Genomic DNA, 12,685 nt, shown 5'->3' on the forward strand with positions numbered 1-12,685 from the left:
TAGGCCTAGCCGTTGCTTTCAGACAAAAACATAATTGTAATAACTATAAACATAAACAAACGTGATTTCTTGCGCAATCGCTGACTGCACCTTTAATAGAGCATCATGCACAGATACTTAGACTGAAAACAGAATTAAACCAAACTAAATTATTTTTACTTCAAACGTGAAATGCAACATATCAAAACATTGTGTTTTTAAGAGGCAACTATGCAGACCTCGCGGGAACGTCTAATGTCTGCTTGTGAAATTAAATCTCGCGAGACCATACGTGCGAAAGTGATGGAGTGGAGGGAGTGGGAGAGGGTGAGGGGTACCCACAAAGATGTTGCGTGATTTTTTGGAAAATTATTTATTTAAATAAAAATGGCCGCCGCAGAGAGCGGAGAAGAGAGACTGTAAGTGTGAATTGCATATGTTCACCATTTAAAAATCGCAGAGAATATAGCAATACAGTAGTTTCAATTTGTAGTTGCGTATTCGTTGTTTCAATATTGTACGGTGTTAAAATGTTAGCCAGCTAGCAAGTTAGCTGGCTAGCTAGCAAAGGCGTTGAGAATACGTCACTTGTATTTCCCCCGCTCTCCCTGCTCATGCATGATCATAGCAATACTTTGTACTGCAGTTAGCGATTAGCTAGCTACTAACGTTAGTAGGAGGTGTGTTCGTGTCATTTTCTGACGTTTCTTAGAACTCTTTCAAATCAACTAGCTAGCTAACATTAATAAGTGTTAATGACAATGAATGTGTTCATCTCTTCAGAGCCTCGCATGCATAACATTATCCTCTGTGTATACATCACTGACATCTTACTGACAATTAATGGCTGATGTGTCGGTTAAACCTGCTAACTTGTTTTAAAATGTTTGTTCAGAAGTTGCTAGCCAGTTTGCTAGCGAGCTAGCTGCAGGCAAGGTAATGTTATTAGCTAGCACCGCCTTTATTTAGTTGAGCTGCTGTTCGCTGACAGAGTGGCTAAACTTAATACTCGAAAAGACAAACTGATCTAATGTGTGGCCATGCCACCCCCAGTGTATGCTGGGTTTCCATTAGTCAGGGGCTCGGTCTAAGGCTAACTAGTAGTACCAAGTGACTAAACGTTAGCTGTCGTTAGCCTTGGCTGAGTTAAGATACATCGATTAGCTAGCAACTAAAAGCTAGCTTGCCAAGTAATGGTACTAGACGCTTCTAAGCTTAGCAGTTTATACGAGTGAAGCTAGATCTACGCATGAACTGTGTCGTGTCCAATTTCTTTATGCTGGCTGTATCTTGTTGTGTGCCTATAAGCATGGACGATGCTGAGATAAGGGGCCACCGTGTTTATACGTACCCCATGCACTCTTCAAGTTATAAGTAACGTCAATCAATGATTTAAATTAAGACAATAGGTTAATTACCAGGTAGTTATGATTATATAATATGATTAATTGTAAACAATTATTGGTTAGGACACACTACTTCATTATACCTCGCCGTTTCTGAAAACCATTTATCTTTAGCGTGGATGACTTGCAAGCCTTAACGTTATGTGTTCCCTGAATAGTGAACTTGTTCTACCGCGCAGCACAGCGATTTAGAACCATTTTTTCTTTGCTTACATGACAGTAGTTCACCTTCAGGCAGAGAATATGACCAGTGTTTGGGAAAATTGAGTTGCTCCACAACTCGTGGGTTTTGTTGGGGTTGCAGGATCCAAGTCTCAGGGACCAGGTTTATTCGATGCACAATTAATCCAAAATTAATGTACAGACGAATGAAATCAGCACTGGACAATATTGACCAACTATCTTTTTTAACACCATCATTTGAATATTTTCAAATCACCATGAAGAATTCATCAGATATAAAAAACTGTTGCTACGGCATCTTTTATCTTTTATTTAAGTGCTCCCTATGTGCCATCTTAAAAAACAAACAAACATATGTTTGCAGAATCATTCACAATGCTGTTAATTCACGAACTCCTTTTCCAGTCCCAGCCATCAGTAGAATTTATTTTGCGTGCAAGGGGTTAAATCATTAATAATTTGTAAACTAACAATTCCTAACTTAGTAATACCAGCTTTGAATGTATTTGTTTGTGTGAAAGCACACACAACGTACATAATGCTACAATTGTTGTGAGACATGAGTAATTGCTTTAGAAAGTATGTGACAATGCAAAGCTCAAGTCAAGTAGATATTACTAGTCAGTATTAGTAGCAGTAAGGAGAAGACAGGATACATGAATTGAGTGTTTACTTCCTCTTGGCGGAAGTGTGTTTTAGAATGGTGCTATACAAAGGAAGTTGTCAATTAGTTTTTGTGTTGTGCAATTGTGAGCATGAATTACATCTCTAGATGTTTGTATTAACATAGTTATTCATACAGACATGTCACACAGCCTGCCTATTCCAGTGATAATTAAAATAATGTATAAAAAATGTAGTCAAGATTGTCTAGAATTAGAAGCACACACCTTTTAACTCTGTTAAAACCACAGATTTCATACTGTAGGTTGGCCTTTTTGTCTTGCTGCGCAGCTACCAGTTTGTAATTGTTTTCATAATAAATGTACCCTCCAGTACATTTTCCTCAGAACTTAGTACTGCTTGACTCACAACCCCAAGAATTAGGTTTGTGCAGATCTATGCCCTCTGGTCCTTAAAGAATTTAAAGCCATTTTTCAGGTTGGAGTGACATTAGGAATAACATTTTACGAGATGTACACTCATACACATGGATGCCTTTGTTAAACTACATGAGAGGGTTTTGAACCGATTCCAATGGACCAGTTCTATTTTTTGTTAATAAACAGCTGTTTATTAACAAAAAATAGAACTGGTCCATTGGAATCGCTGTTAGCTATTTTATTAACAAAAAATAGAACTGGTCCATTGGAATCACAAGATTACAATTAATTGATAAGTTGTCAACTGTTGCATTAATCACCAACTATTTTGGTAATTGGTTAATCGGTTTGGGTCATTTTTAACTTGAATATTAATATTTTCTGCTTTACCTACTCCACTGACATTTAACTAGGCCTAATATGTTTGGTGAATGAACAGAACAAGGCTTTTGAGGACAACATCTTGGGCTTTGGGGATCACTGTAATTTTTTTTTTTTTTTTTACATTTTCTGACATTATTGATTACACAACTAGTCGATTTAAATAAATAAATATTGACAGATTCATTGACTGGAAATAATTGTTAGTTGCACTCTGAATTTCAAATTCAGCTAGCTGTTTATTAACAAAAAATAGAACTGGTCCATTGGAATCGCTGTTAGCTATTTTATTAACAAAAAATAGAACTGGTCCATTGGAATCACAAGATTACAATTAATTGATAAGTTGTCAACTGTTGCATTAATCACCAACTATTTTGGTAATTGGTTAATCGGTTTGGGTCATTTTTAACTTGAATATTAATATTTTCTGCTTTACCTACTCCACTGACATTTAACTAGGCCTAATATGTTTGGTGAATGGACAGAACAAGGCTTTTGAGGACAACATCTTGGGCTTTGGGGATCACTGTAATTTTTTTTTTTTTTTTTACATTTTCTGACATTATTGATTACACAACTAGTCGATTTAAATAAATAAATATTGACAGATTCATTGACTGGAAATAATTGTTAGTTGCACTCTGAATTTCAAATTCAGAGTTCAGCTGAGGACAGATATTGGAGTATGGTGTCACATGTACGCTGCAAAAGATAAATGGTAGTTGACAATGTTGACGAGTCTATCCAGACTGCTGAGTATTTATCTGCTACCATCACTGAGCAAATTAGTGTTTGTTGTGTGTGGACAAACACAGCTAATTTGAGTAAATGCCATGGAAATCATTCAAGATGTGAAGATATTGTTGATATCCTGCTTTTGTAATAAAGTACTGCATATTAATTTTCATCTAATATTGTTTGCACTGAAAATGTATCTAAAAAATATTTTTATACTGTTATTAATTCCATGGTTTTCATTAGTCTGTTTGAACTTAGAGTGGTTCATGTAGTGCAATAATACAGATTGACAACACAGAGATCAGAGAAGGCTTAGGGTGAACAAGGCCAGTCGTAAGTTGAACACCAACCCAAAAGACACGTGACACCACATACGACACTGCACACCCAATGATATTGTGTATATTTATCCCATTTCACTGAATGTAATTATAGTAATGCTGTTTTTAGACTATAGTCTTTCGGTGCCCAGAGACGCTTGCGTTGAATGCAGTGCTGGAAACGCATCCCGTTCACTTTACATGGGCTTACGTCATCCTTTGCCCAAGTGAATTGTAGTTCCGTTGCGTTGCTTTGCTCCTGTCGCCTTCGTCAAAAAGTTAAGAAATTTTCAACTTTTGCTGCACCAACGGACAGCAATCTAAGGCACCAGCCAATCAAATTACGGTTATGCTTAAAGGCGTACACCATAGTGCACACCCCCGACTGTCAGGAAAACCCACTGGCATGCAGTAACGCAAGGCAAGCGTGTGAATCTAGCCTTAGTATCGTAGTGGCGCATTGGTTGTATGCAATGTACATTATACATTGGACATTATATGTCATTAACCGAAACTACACTAATTTCAATAACAGTGGCAGAGGGTAGAACATATTACAAGCAGTGTATAGATCTAGAATAGGAATAAATCTAACAAGTCACAATTTTGACAGCCTCAACAGTTAGTGGCAGTGTCTTGCTTTGTTATCAGCAGAACCACACAAAGTCTTTTAAACTTATGGTCAGTATCAGTTGAGATGTGCTGCTTCTGCTGCCTGTCATTGACTTCCTGAGTTCAGTGGAGGTGAGACTTTTTAGGATGTTTGCTTTTCAAATATTGGAACTCATGGTCATTCATTCATATAGTCACTGTCCTGCCTTTGCTGACCTGTCTGTAACTCTTGTTTGTGGCACATTTTACAGTGAGGAGAAGAGTGAGGATCAGGAGGGCTCCACTGAAAAGACATTACCACAGACGCAGAAAGTGAAGAAAGGCCGGAGGGAACGTCATGAGGCTGAGAAGAAGGTGGAGTCTACCGCCGCGTCAGGTCTGCCGCCACCGCCTCCTCCGTTAGAGGAGTCAGCGGGTGGGGTGCTTCCTGGGAAATCGGAGCCAATGGACCCTTCCGGCAGAGCCAGCTCCGAAGCCCCAGAACCCTCCACGAAGCAACGGCGGTCCATCATCCGGGATCGTGGGCCGCTGTACGACGACCCCTCGCTACCACAGGGCTGGACGCGTAAACTGAAACAGCGCAAATCAGGCCGGTCCGCCGGCAAGTATGACGTCTACCTAATCAAGTGAGTCCACCTGAGGAGATGTTACTTTTGTTACAGAATGGTGTAATAGCTGTTGTTATTTTGAAGAAATCCACCAATTTGCACTCTCTGAAGTCTTAGCCTTAAGTTATTGGCACATACACATCGAGTTGCATAGTCAAGGGCTTGTTCTGTGTTCTGTGGACCAGTATGTTTTTCAACCAGTCTTTTGTAACAGTATTTCCTGACAGTGGTAAGAATTGGATTCTTTGTGCTTGGTTCTGCACTCATGTAATGTTACTACAGGGAGGTCTATTTAGTTTAACAGCTCACTGAGCGATGTGAGCCTGACACATGCATACTTTTAAGCTGTGATGTTAAAGCAGAATGATTAGAGGATGAAGGTGTCAAGCTAATGGAGCTCTCATGCACCTCTGCTGCCTCTGAGTTGATAAGCAACTATTACAAACTCTCCGCTTATGAGATTGAGAATAGACTGTGTAGAAGTTCAAGGCTTTGTATTGAGTAGAATGAAGGAGGTGCAATGGTCTGTATAGTGGGGTCATTTAAATAGTTGATAGATTTGTGTAGATGTGCGTGGTAGGTTATATTAGAGGACGTGGGGTAAATTGTCACTGTATAAGTTTGAATGCATAACAGTGAAGTGCATTGTTGTAGTGCTCAGTTTGATTGGTTGGATAGGGCCCTGTTGGCGTGCTCCTGTTTTTGTGTGGCTTTTCAGGTTTTCTGAAAGCCAAAAGTGTGATGACAATTGATGTGGTGGAATGATTTTGTGTCCGATTCAATCGGCTAATGGAAAGATTGTGGATAAAAATGTTCACGCTGATGTACCTCTCTCATTTCTTTTTCAGCCCAGAGGGTAAGGCATTCCGTTCCAAAGTGGAGTTAATGGCGTACTTCCAAAAAGTTGGGGATGCCACCACAGACCCCAATGACTTTGACTTTACTGTCACCGGTCGAGGGAGCCCCTCCCGACGTGAAAAAAAGCCTCCAAAGAAACCCAAGGTGGTGAAGCCATCGGGAAGGGGACGGGGTCGCCCCAAAGGTAGCGGCAAGCTGCGACAAGTCACAGAAGGGGTGGCCGTCAAGCGCGTTGTGGAAAAGAGTCCTGGAAAACTGTTAGTCAAGATGCCCTTTGGAGCAGCCAAAGCAGAGGCCACTACCTCAGGGCTCATCGCCGTCACCAAAATGCGGCCGGGGCGGAAACGCAAGTCCGAAACGGAGCAACAGACCGCACCGAAGAAACGCGGCCGCAAGCCTGCGTCCGCGACTGTGGGCGGAACAAGTTCAGGCATGTCATACGCTGCGGCGGCCATCCTCTCGGCCGAGGCAAAGAAAAAAGCCCAGAAGGAGTCTTCCATGAAGCCGGTGCAGGAGCGAGCACTGCCCATCAAGAAGCGCAAGACGAGAGAAACCATTGAGGGGGCCGAGAGCCCTGGCCCTGCCACCTCAGAGACTGGCACAGGGGCTGGGACTGGGACTGGGGTGACGAAGAAGAGCAGCGGTCCGACAACAGCGACGACCACAGCAGAGGGAGGAGAGGAGGCAGAGCACGGGCGACTTCCCAAGAGTCCGGGGAGGAAGCACAAGGACGTCCCTCAGGACACCGGTAACGGAGCCAGCGGGAGCAGCAGCGGCACTGGCCCTGGCACCGGATCTGGTACCGGGTCTGGCAGCGGCAAAATGACCCTGAAGAAGAAAGACCGCGGAGGCCAGCAGTTGAAGCACCACCATCTCCACCACCAACACCCGCACCAACAGGACCCGCTACTGGAGCAGCAGATCGCCTCCTTCTCTCCACAGGCGCACCAGCTGTCCCTTGGCCACAGCACGCAGGGGGGCCCTCCAGCCTATCTGGAGAGCGAGCCTCAGGACCTGAGCACGACCACGCGGATGAGGCAGGAAGTAATGACCTGTCAAGCGGAGACCCGAACCGGAAGTTGTGCCTCCAAAACAACGCAGGTGGTCACGTCCGACCTAAAAGGCAAGCACCAGGCCAGCGAGGCCGGGGAGGTGAGGGAGCTGAAAGACATTGTGCCCCCCTCCGCAGTGCCCAGACCGAGCAGGGAGGAGACAGTGGAATCCAGGACACCAGTGAGTGAGAGAGTAAGCTGACTGACTGAGCAGCGCTGTGTTTGGGGAAAGAGTGGATGGCAGATGAGAAAGGAGGATTTTTTTTTCGATTTCATTTTCCAAAAAAAAAAAAAAAGAAACAAACATGATGGCGACAAAAAAAAATCTAAACAAAACACACATACACACACACACAAACACATATCCCACACAACCCACACGAACACAAAATGTATACGTACTTAAACTAAAAGGCAGCTGATATGACATGTTCTCTCTGTGGGTTGGGCAGTTTGATATAACAAAAAAACATTGCTTCCTGGTTAGAAATTCCAACTTTTAAGAAATGGCTCCTGTGTTTGTTTTTTGTAGTTGTTTTTTGTACAGTCACGTATCATCCCACATCTAAACCATTACCAAAGCTCTTCTCAAGGCTTCAAGGTAATGACAAGCGTTCACATCAGTATCTGGCCATATTTTAATACTACACGCCCCTCTTGGCTTAATCAACCGTAATCACTTTTTCCTTGTTTCACTGCAGTCAGTGGGTATGTAAAACGTGAACTGTAGGTGTTCCACTTTACTTAGAGCGCTATAGGCCTAGCTGCTTTTTACCTAGACATCAAATGTTGTTCCTCACCCATAGGTTTTAACTGAGAAAGATGATTGAAAGATGACTGATAAGAACTTAAGTTGAAGTGCTGTTCAGAGATATCTGATGGCAAATGTGTATTTATGGTGATAGATTAGTCATTTGAGGTCAGGTATTTCTGTTTTCGACATGAAGGTCTAACCTTATCATCCTTTCACAAGGATGCATCTGCAGTGGACAGGAGAGGCTTTTCTTTTTAAAGTATCAGAAGATGGTCATGTTCAGGCTGGCATAAGAGCATGGTACTTTTCTCTCTTGTTTTCCTTATTGTCTGATGCATAGGAGGCTAAAGCACAAACAAGAGAAAATCTTTGGAAGCACAGTCTAGATACTCTCCCCCCTCGGAAATGAGCAGTAGGCTAAACGTGCTTGCCCACAAATTTAACCCTGAACCATAAACCCCCGGCACTCTGGGTTTTTTTTTGTCTATTATCAGTCATCCTGGTTAAAAAAAACAAAAAAAATCAGCAGCACTTTGCATTATGGAACAATGTTATGGAACAGAAGACGTAAACAAAGCTCTATCCAAAGCTTTTGCCAGCATGTCACAAATTAGTGTGCTTTGTCATTAATGTATGGGGTGGGATAGACTCGATAGATAGTTGGCTCTTTGTGAAGTCTTTCTCTGATGGCTTTATGCCAGGTCCATTTCAACCATAATGTTGCAAAATAGAGTAGAATGTGTATCTATTTTCAAATAATTTATACCTAAATGATTGCCGAACTTTTTCAAGCCAATGTAGTGCTTATGACTATTAATCCAGTACGCTGGTACCATGAGATATTCCTTGACTGAAAATCAACATAAATTCTGGTTCAAGTTGAGAGAGATTTACTGATTCCTGCACAGAATTTCAAGCTGTGAAGATGATTTCTTCCACAAAATGAACATCAGTAGAGGAATACAGTTCAAGGAAGCTATTCGTTTAGTCAAGGGGGTTTGTTTATTGAAGAACGTAATAACCCTAGACAGCATATGGAAATTAAACCTGATTTCATTGCAGAAGAAATGCACCTTATTTTTATGATGGTTAAACTTGGTTCAACTTGTTGTGAAAAACAAATGGGTTCTATCAAGACCAAGCAGAGCTGAGGCCCTTTCCCACCGTACGCAGACAATCTGTTGGTTTACCTAACGTGACATGGCTCTGATTTCCCTTTCATGTCCGGAGGTTGGGACTGTAACAAAACCCAAGGAATTTGGAAACAGGTTAACAGTTATTCCAAAATATGTTTTCTGCACAGTGCAACACAGACTATCTTGCACTGGGCTAGCATACTACTATCAACTTATTGTAGAATTGTTCGTGTCCAAAATTAGACTGGTGTACAGTCTCTAAAAGCCTTTCCCACTTATAAAAACCCATATTACCGTGGGTAATTGCACACTGGTTGTGTAATTGTTTGAAGTAATGAAAATGCACAGTTGCCTGAAGACATTAATCAAGGTATATATATTTTAAAGATAATTAGGCCTAAATGTTCTGTTTTGGACATAGTGAGTATATGCACACTCCATTAAATAGAAATGACATAGTCCTTCAGTACAGACTGAATACCAAAACCCCTTGCAAGTTACGACAGACCTGTTATAACCGCACAAGACGTGCTGATTCAGTGCTGCAGATGCAACATTTTTCACATTTGCATGTGAATACACAGATCTCTTGATCTTTTCTATTAAGTGTTAAGTTGTATGTAAAATATATACAATTTTCACTCGTATCATACATTTACATCTACACATGTTGATCTTATGACTAGTGACAATCACTAAGAATTTAGTTTGGCAAAACAAAAATGTTGCCTTTTTTGCTTTTGTTTTAATACGCTCTCACTGTTGCATAATGTGGAAAAAAAAGCCTTGAAAGGTAAAACAAAATAGATTGCCTCATCCTCCACTTGCTTTCCCCTCTTTCTCGACCCCAACAAGTGGGACGGGACATGGAGAAAAATTGAGCATCTCTGCTCAAAAAACAAGGGCTACGTCATATTTTCAACCTGGCAAAATGGTAGTGGTAGCAAAAAATTACAGCAAAGTAAGAAAGATCTGAGAAACAGCCGAGAACATTTATGGTATCACACCATTACAAATGACTTTGATAAGGAAAAGGGGAACTTGACCGTTTTTGTCTCACTTTTGTATTCCGCATCAGAATTCAACATTTTAGTACCTGAGGCAGACAACCTGACTGAAATGTTGGGCGTCGTCTCGTACGACTGACCTGGAGGGGGAAGCCAGGGGAGGATGTGGGTAGCTACTGTTCACTCGGTGAAGCAAACAAATACAACAAGTTGGTCACAAAGGTGACTAATATCAATACTGTCAGATTTGTGCAACATGACATTCAGTTAGGGAAAGTATGTCACATGAAATATTAAAGCAAAAGAGCATAGCCTTGCAAAACCTCCAGACATGAACTGCAAGTGTTATGCGTTCCGGAAAAAAGTCTACAAACTGCACTGTTGACTTTAGGAAACCAACAAAAGCTGCATCCATATGAAATCAGTGGGCAGCCTGGCTGCAACAGAAAGGGTAGTGCCTTGCTATAGAGATTGACTTATGTGATTAGAAGTGGCCTTCGATGAAAATACTTATCTTTCAACCCAATAAAGACAAAAAAATCTGTAGTGTACTGATTGATCATTTTTAAATGTGGGATCTTGCATTGCCAACTACTGAAAATATAATTTTGGTCAGTAACAGGTTGTTTGTGAATGGTTTGTGAATTATATAACCTGATATCCTTTTATTTTCCTTGTGATACTTTTGTATGCTTGAGGCCCTTTGTCATACACAGGGCAGCAAGTAAGAACCACACTCATGAGACTGTTTCATGAGCCTCTGGCCATGGGATATGCTATCTATGGAATGTCATTGTGTTTCCCTTCACTCCAAATACATGCTATATAATGTATGTGCACATGTATCTGTATGCATGAGTACCACTAGCGAATAGGACATTGCTTGCCCTATGATGTTCTAATTCTTTGAGGAACCATACCCCATTCAAAAGCTCTGGTCTCACCGAAATGGACTGGTTATTTAGCTTATCATAGAAGTAGGAATTTTTACATTCAGCAGTTGTAAACAAAAGGCTATGAGCATGTGTGCTGATGTGTAGTTATACAGATGAATTTGATCATTTGTATTGAAGGTAAACATACAATTTAAGATCAACACTGATGGAACATTACAAAAAAGTAAAACAGTCCTATTGGAGTTTTTTTTTTTTTCTGTGCCCACCACAGTAGATTGTTTCAAGGATTAGATATAAGTAAGCTTTTGTTTGTTGATTTTTATGTTTTTCTTTTAGATATAAATCATACACTCATATTGGGGATATGAAGTTATTCAATTATTTCCCCCTTCCAAGCAATAGTGTACTGAGTAGATCTGTTTTTGATTTACCCATTACTTTATACATGCTGAGGTTTAATAGGCTGTTGTATGGTATGTGTTGTATGAAAAGTGCAAAAACATTTTATGTTATATTTCCTGATTAATTGAGACTAACCAATTTAACTGAAGTAAACTACTTGACATCAAAACTAATGTAAGGAATGCCCATTTGGGATCAAGTAGAACACAAATTAACCAGAAGCTGTTGACTCCAGAGGTTCAGGAGTGAGAGGTTTATGGTGGATTTAACATAGTCTTGTGCCTTGAAGTTTAAGTAATAGAACTTATCTTTATACTGTAGTTGTATTTTTATTCTGAGTCCTGTGTTTGCCTCTTGTTGGTCTTCAATGCTTTGGGTGTTCTAGGGATTTGTAGAGATCAACCATATGTTTGCCTACTATTATGTTTCACAATGGCATAATTAAGGTGAAAGGTATTGGGGCAATAATGACATTGTCATAAAACAAAAGACATCTACTTGGTAATCATTTAAGGTTGTACATTTAAGCCACTGGACAATATTTGGGTGTAGTGAGATGTCTGCATCTTAGAAGAACATCAAGAAATTGGCCCACAGCTTGGCTTACATGGTATCTTCCAACTCTTGACTTCAAAATAGGAGAGAATGACAGAAATGAGTTCTCCAGCCATGACCATTCTGACAATGAGTTTAATATCTGCACTTTATAAAGTATGTTGCGTGGCAGGACATCCATTACCCTTTTGTATGTATTTTTTACCTTTGTCCAAAGTTGTTGTTTTATTTTCGTATTTTTAATTTAGAGGGAAAAGGGATGAAAAGTTCTATATCAACAAATTTATTTTAACAAAACAATCCTATTATAGGTGTCAGTGGTTACTCACCATTTGCCAAGCTAAGTCCTTGCCTTCCTGAAAGTGAAAAGTATAGTTTGTGTCTACTTTTATAGTACTGTGTTACTGTATTATTTGTTTGCCGTATGTAACTGAAACAAAATAGTAAACAACATTTACCTGCCTCTGGTCTAAAATGTTTATTTCATTCAGATATACATACAAAATAAAGATTGAGCTTGATATATTTATCTGACCATGAAACACATATGAGTGTCAATTATGGACTGAGTTGATCCACTTCCAGTACATGTAGGCTATTGCATGTTCAAAGCATATTTTTTTGCTCTAGTCATTGTGCATTGCTGTCAGAAATGGAATTGATTGGTTTTCTGTCTTATTAACTAAATTACACTGCAGTTGGTAGCCTAGCATGTCAACAGTGATATTATTGTGTTTCTCCATTTGTCTGGA

The 12,685-nt window shown here is 40.3% G+C and overlaps 1 protein-coding gene across 2 annotated transcripts; it reads left to right on the forward strand.

The window, feature by feature from the left end:
- The first annotated feature begins 285 nt into the window (after positions 1-285).
- On the forward strand, positions 286-12,460 carry mecp2 (methyl CpG binding protein 2). 2 transcript variants are annotated; one of them, XM_048241367.1, is made up of 3 exons: positions 286-398; positions 4,917-5,291; positions 6,122-12,460. In XM_048241367.1, exons 1-3 carry the CDS (start codon positions 367-369, stop codon positions 7,383-7,385), a joined length of 1,671 nt encoding a protein of 556 aa, XP_048097324.1. In that variant the 5' UTR covers positions 286-366; the 3' UTR covers positions 7,386-12,460. The 2 variants fall into 2 exon arrangements, with proteins under 2 accessions (XP_048097324.1, XP_048097325.1); XM_048241368.1 differs by lacking the exon at positions 286-398 and adding an exon at positions 4,706-4,797.
- Positions 12,461-12,685: the final 225 nt, after the last annotated feature.

Source organism: Alosa alosa, chromosome 4 (genome assembly GCF_017589495.1).
Source record: "Alosa alosa isolate M-15738 ecotype Scorff River chromosome 4, AALO_Geno_1.1, whole genome shotgun sequence".
Taxonomy (NCBI): Eukaryota; Metazoa; Chordata; class Actinopteri; order Clupeiformes; family Clupeidae; genus Alosa; species Alosa alosa.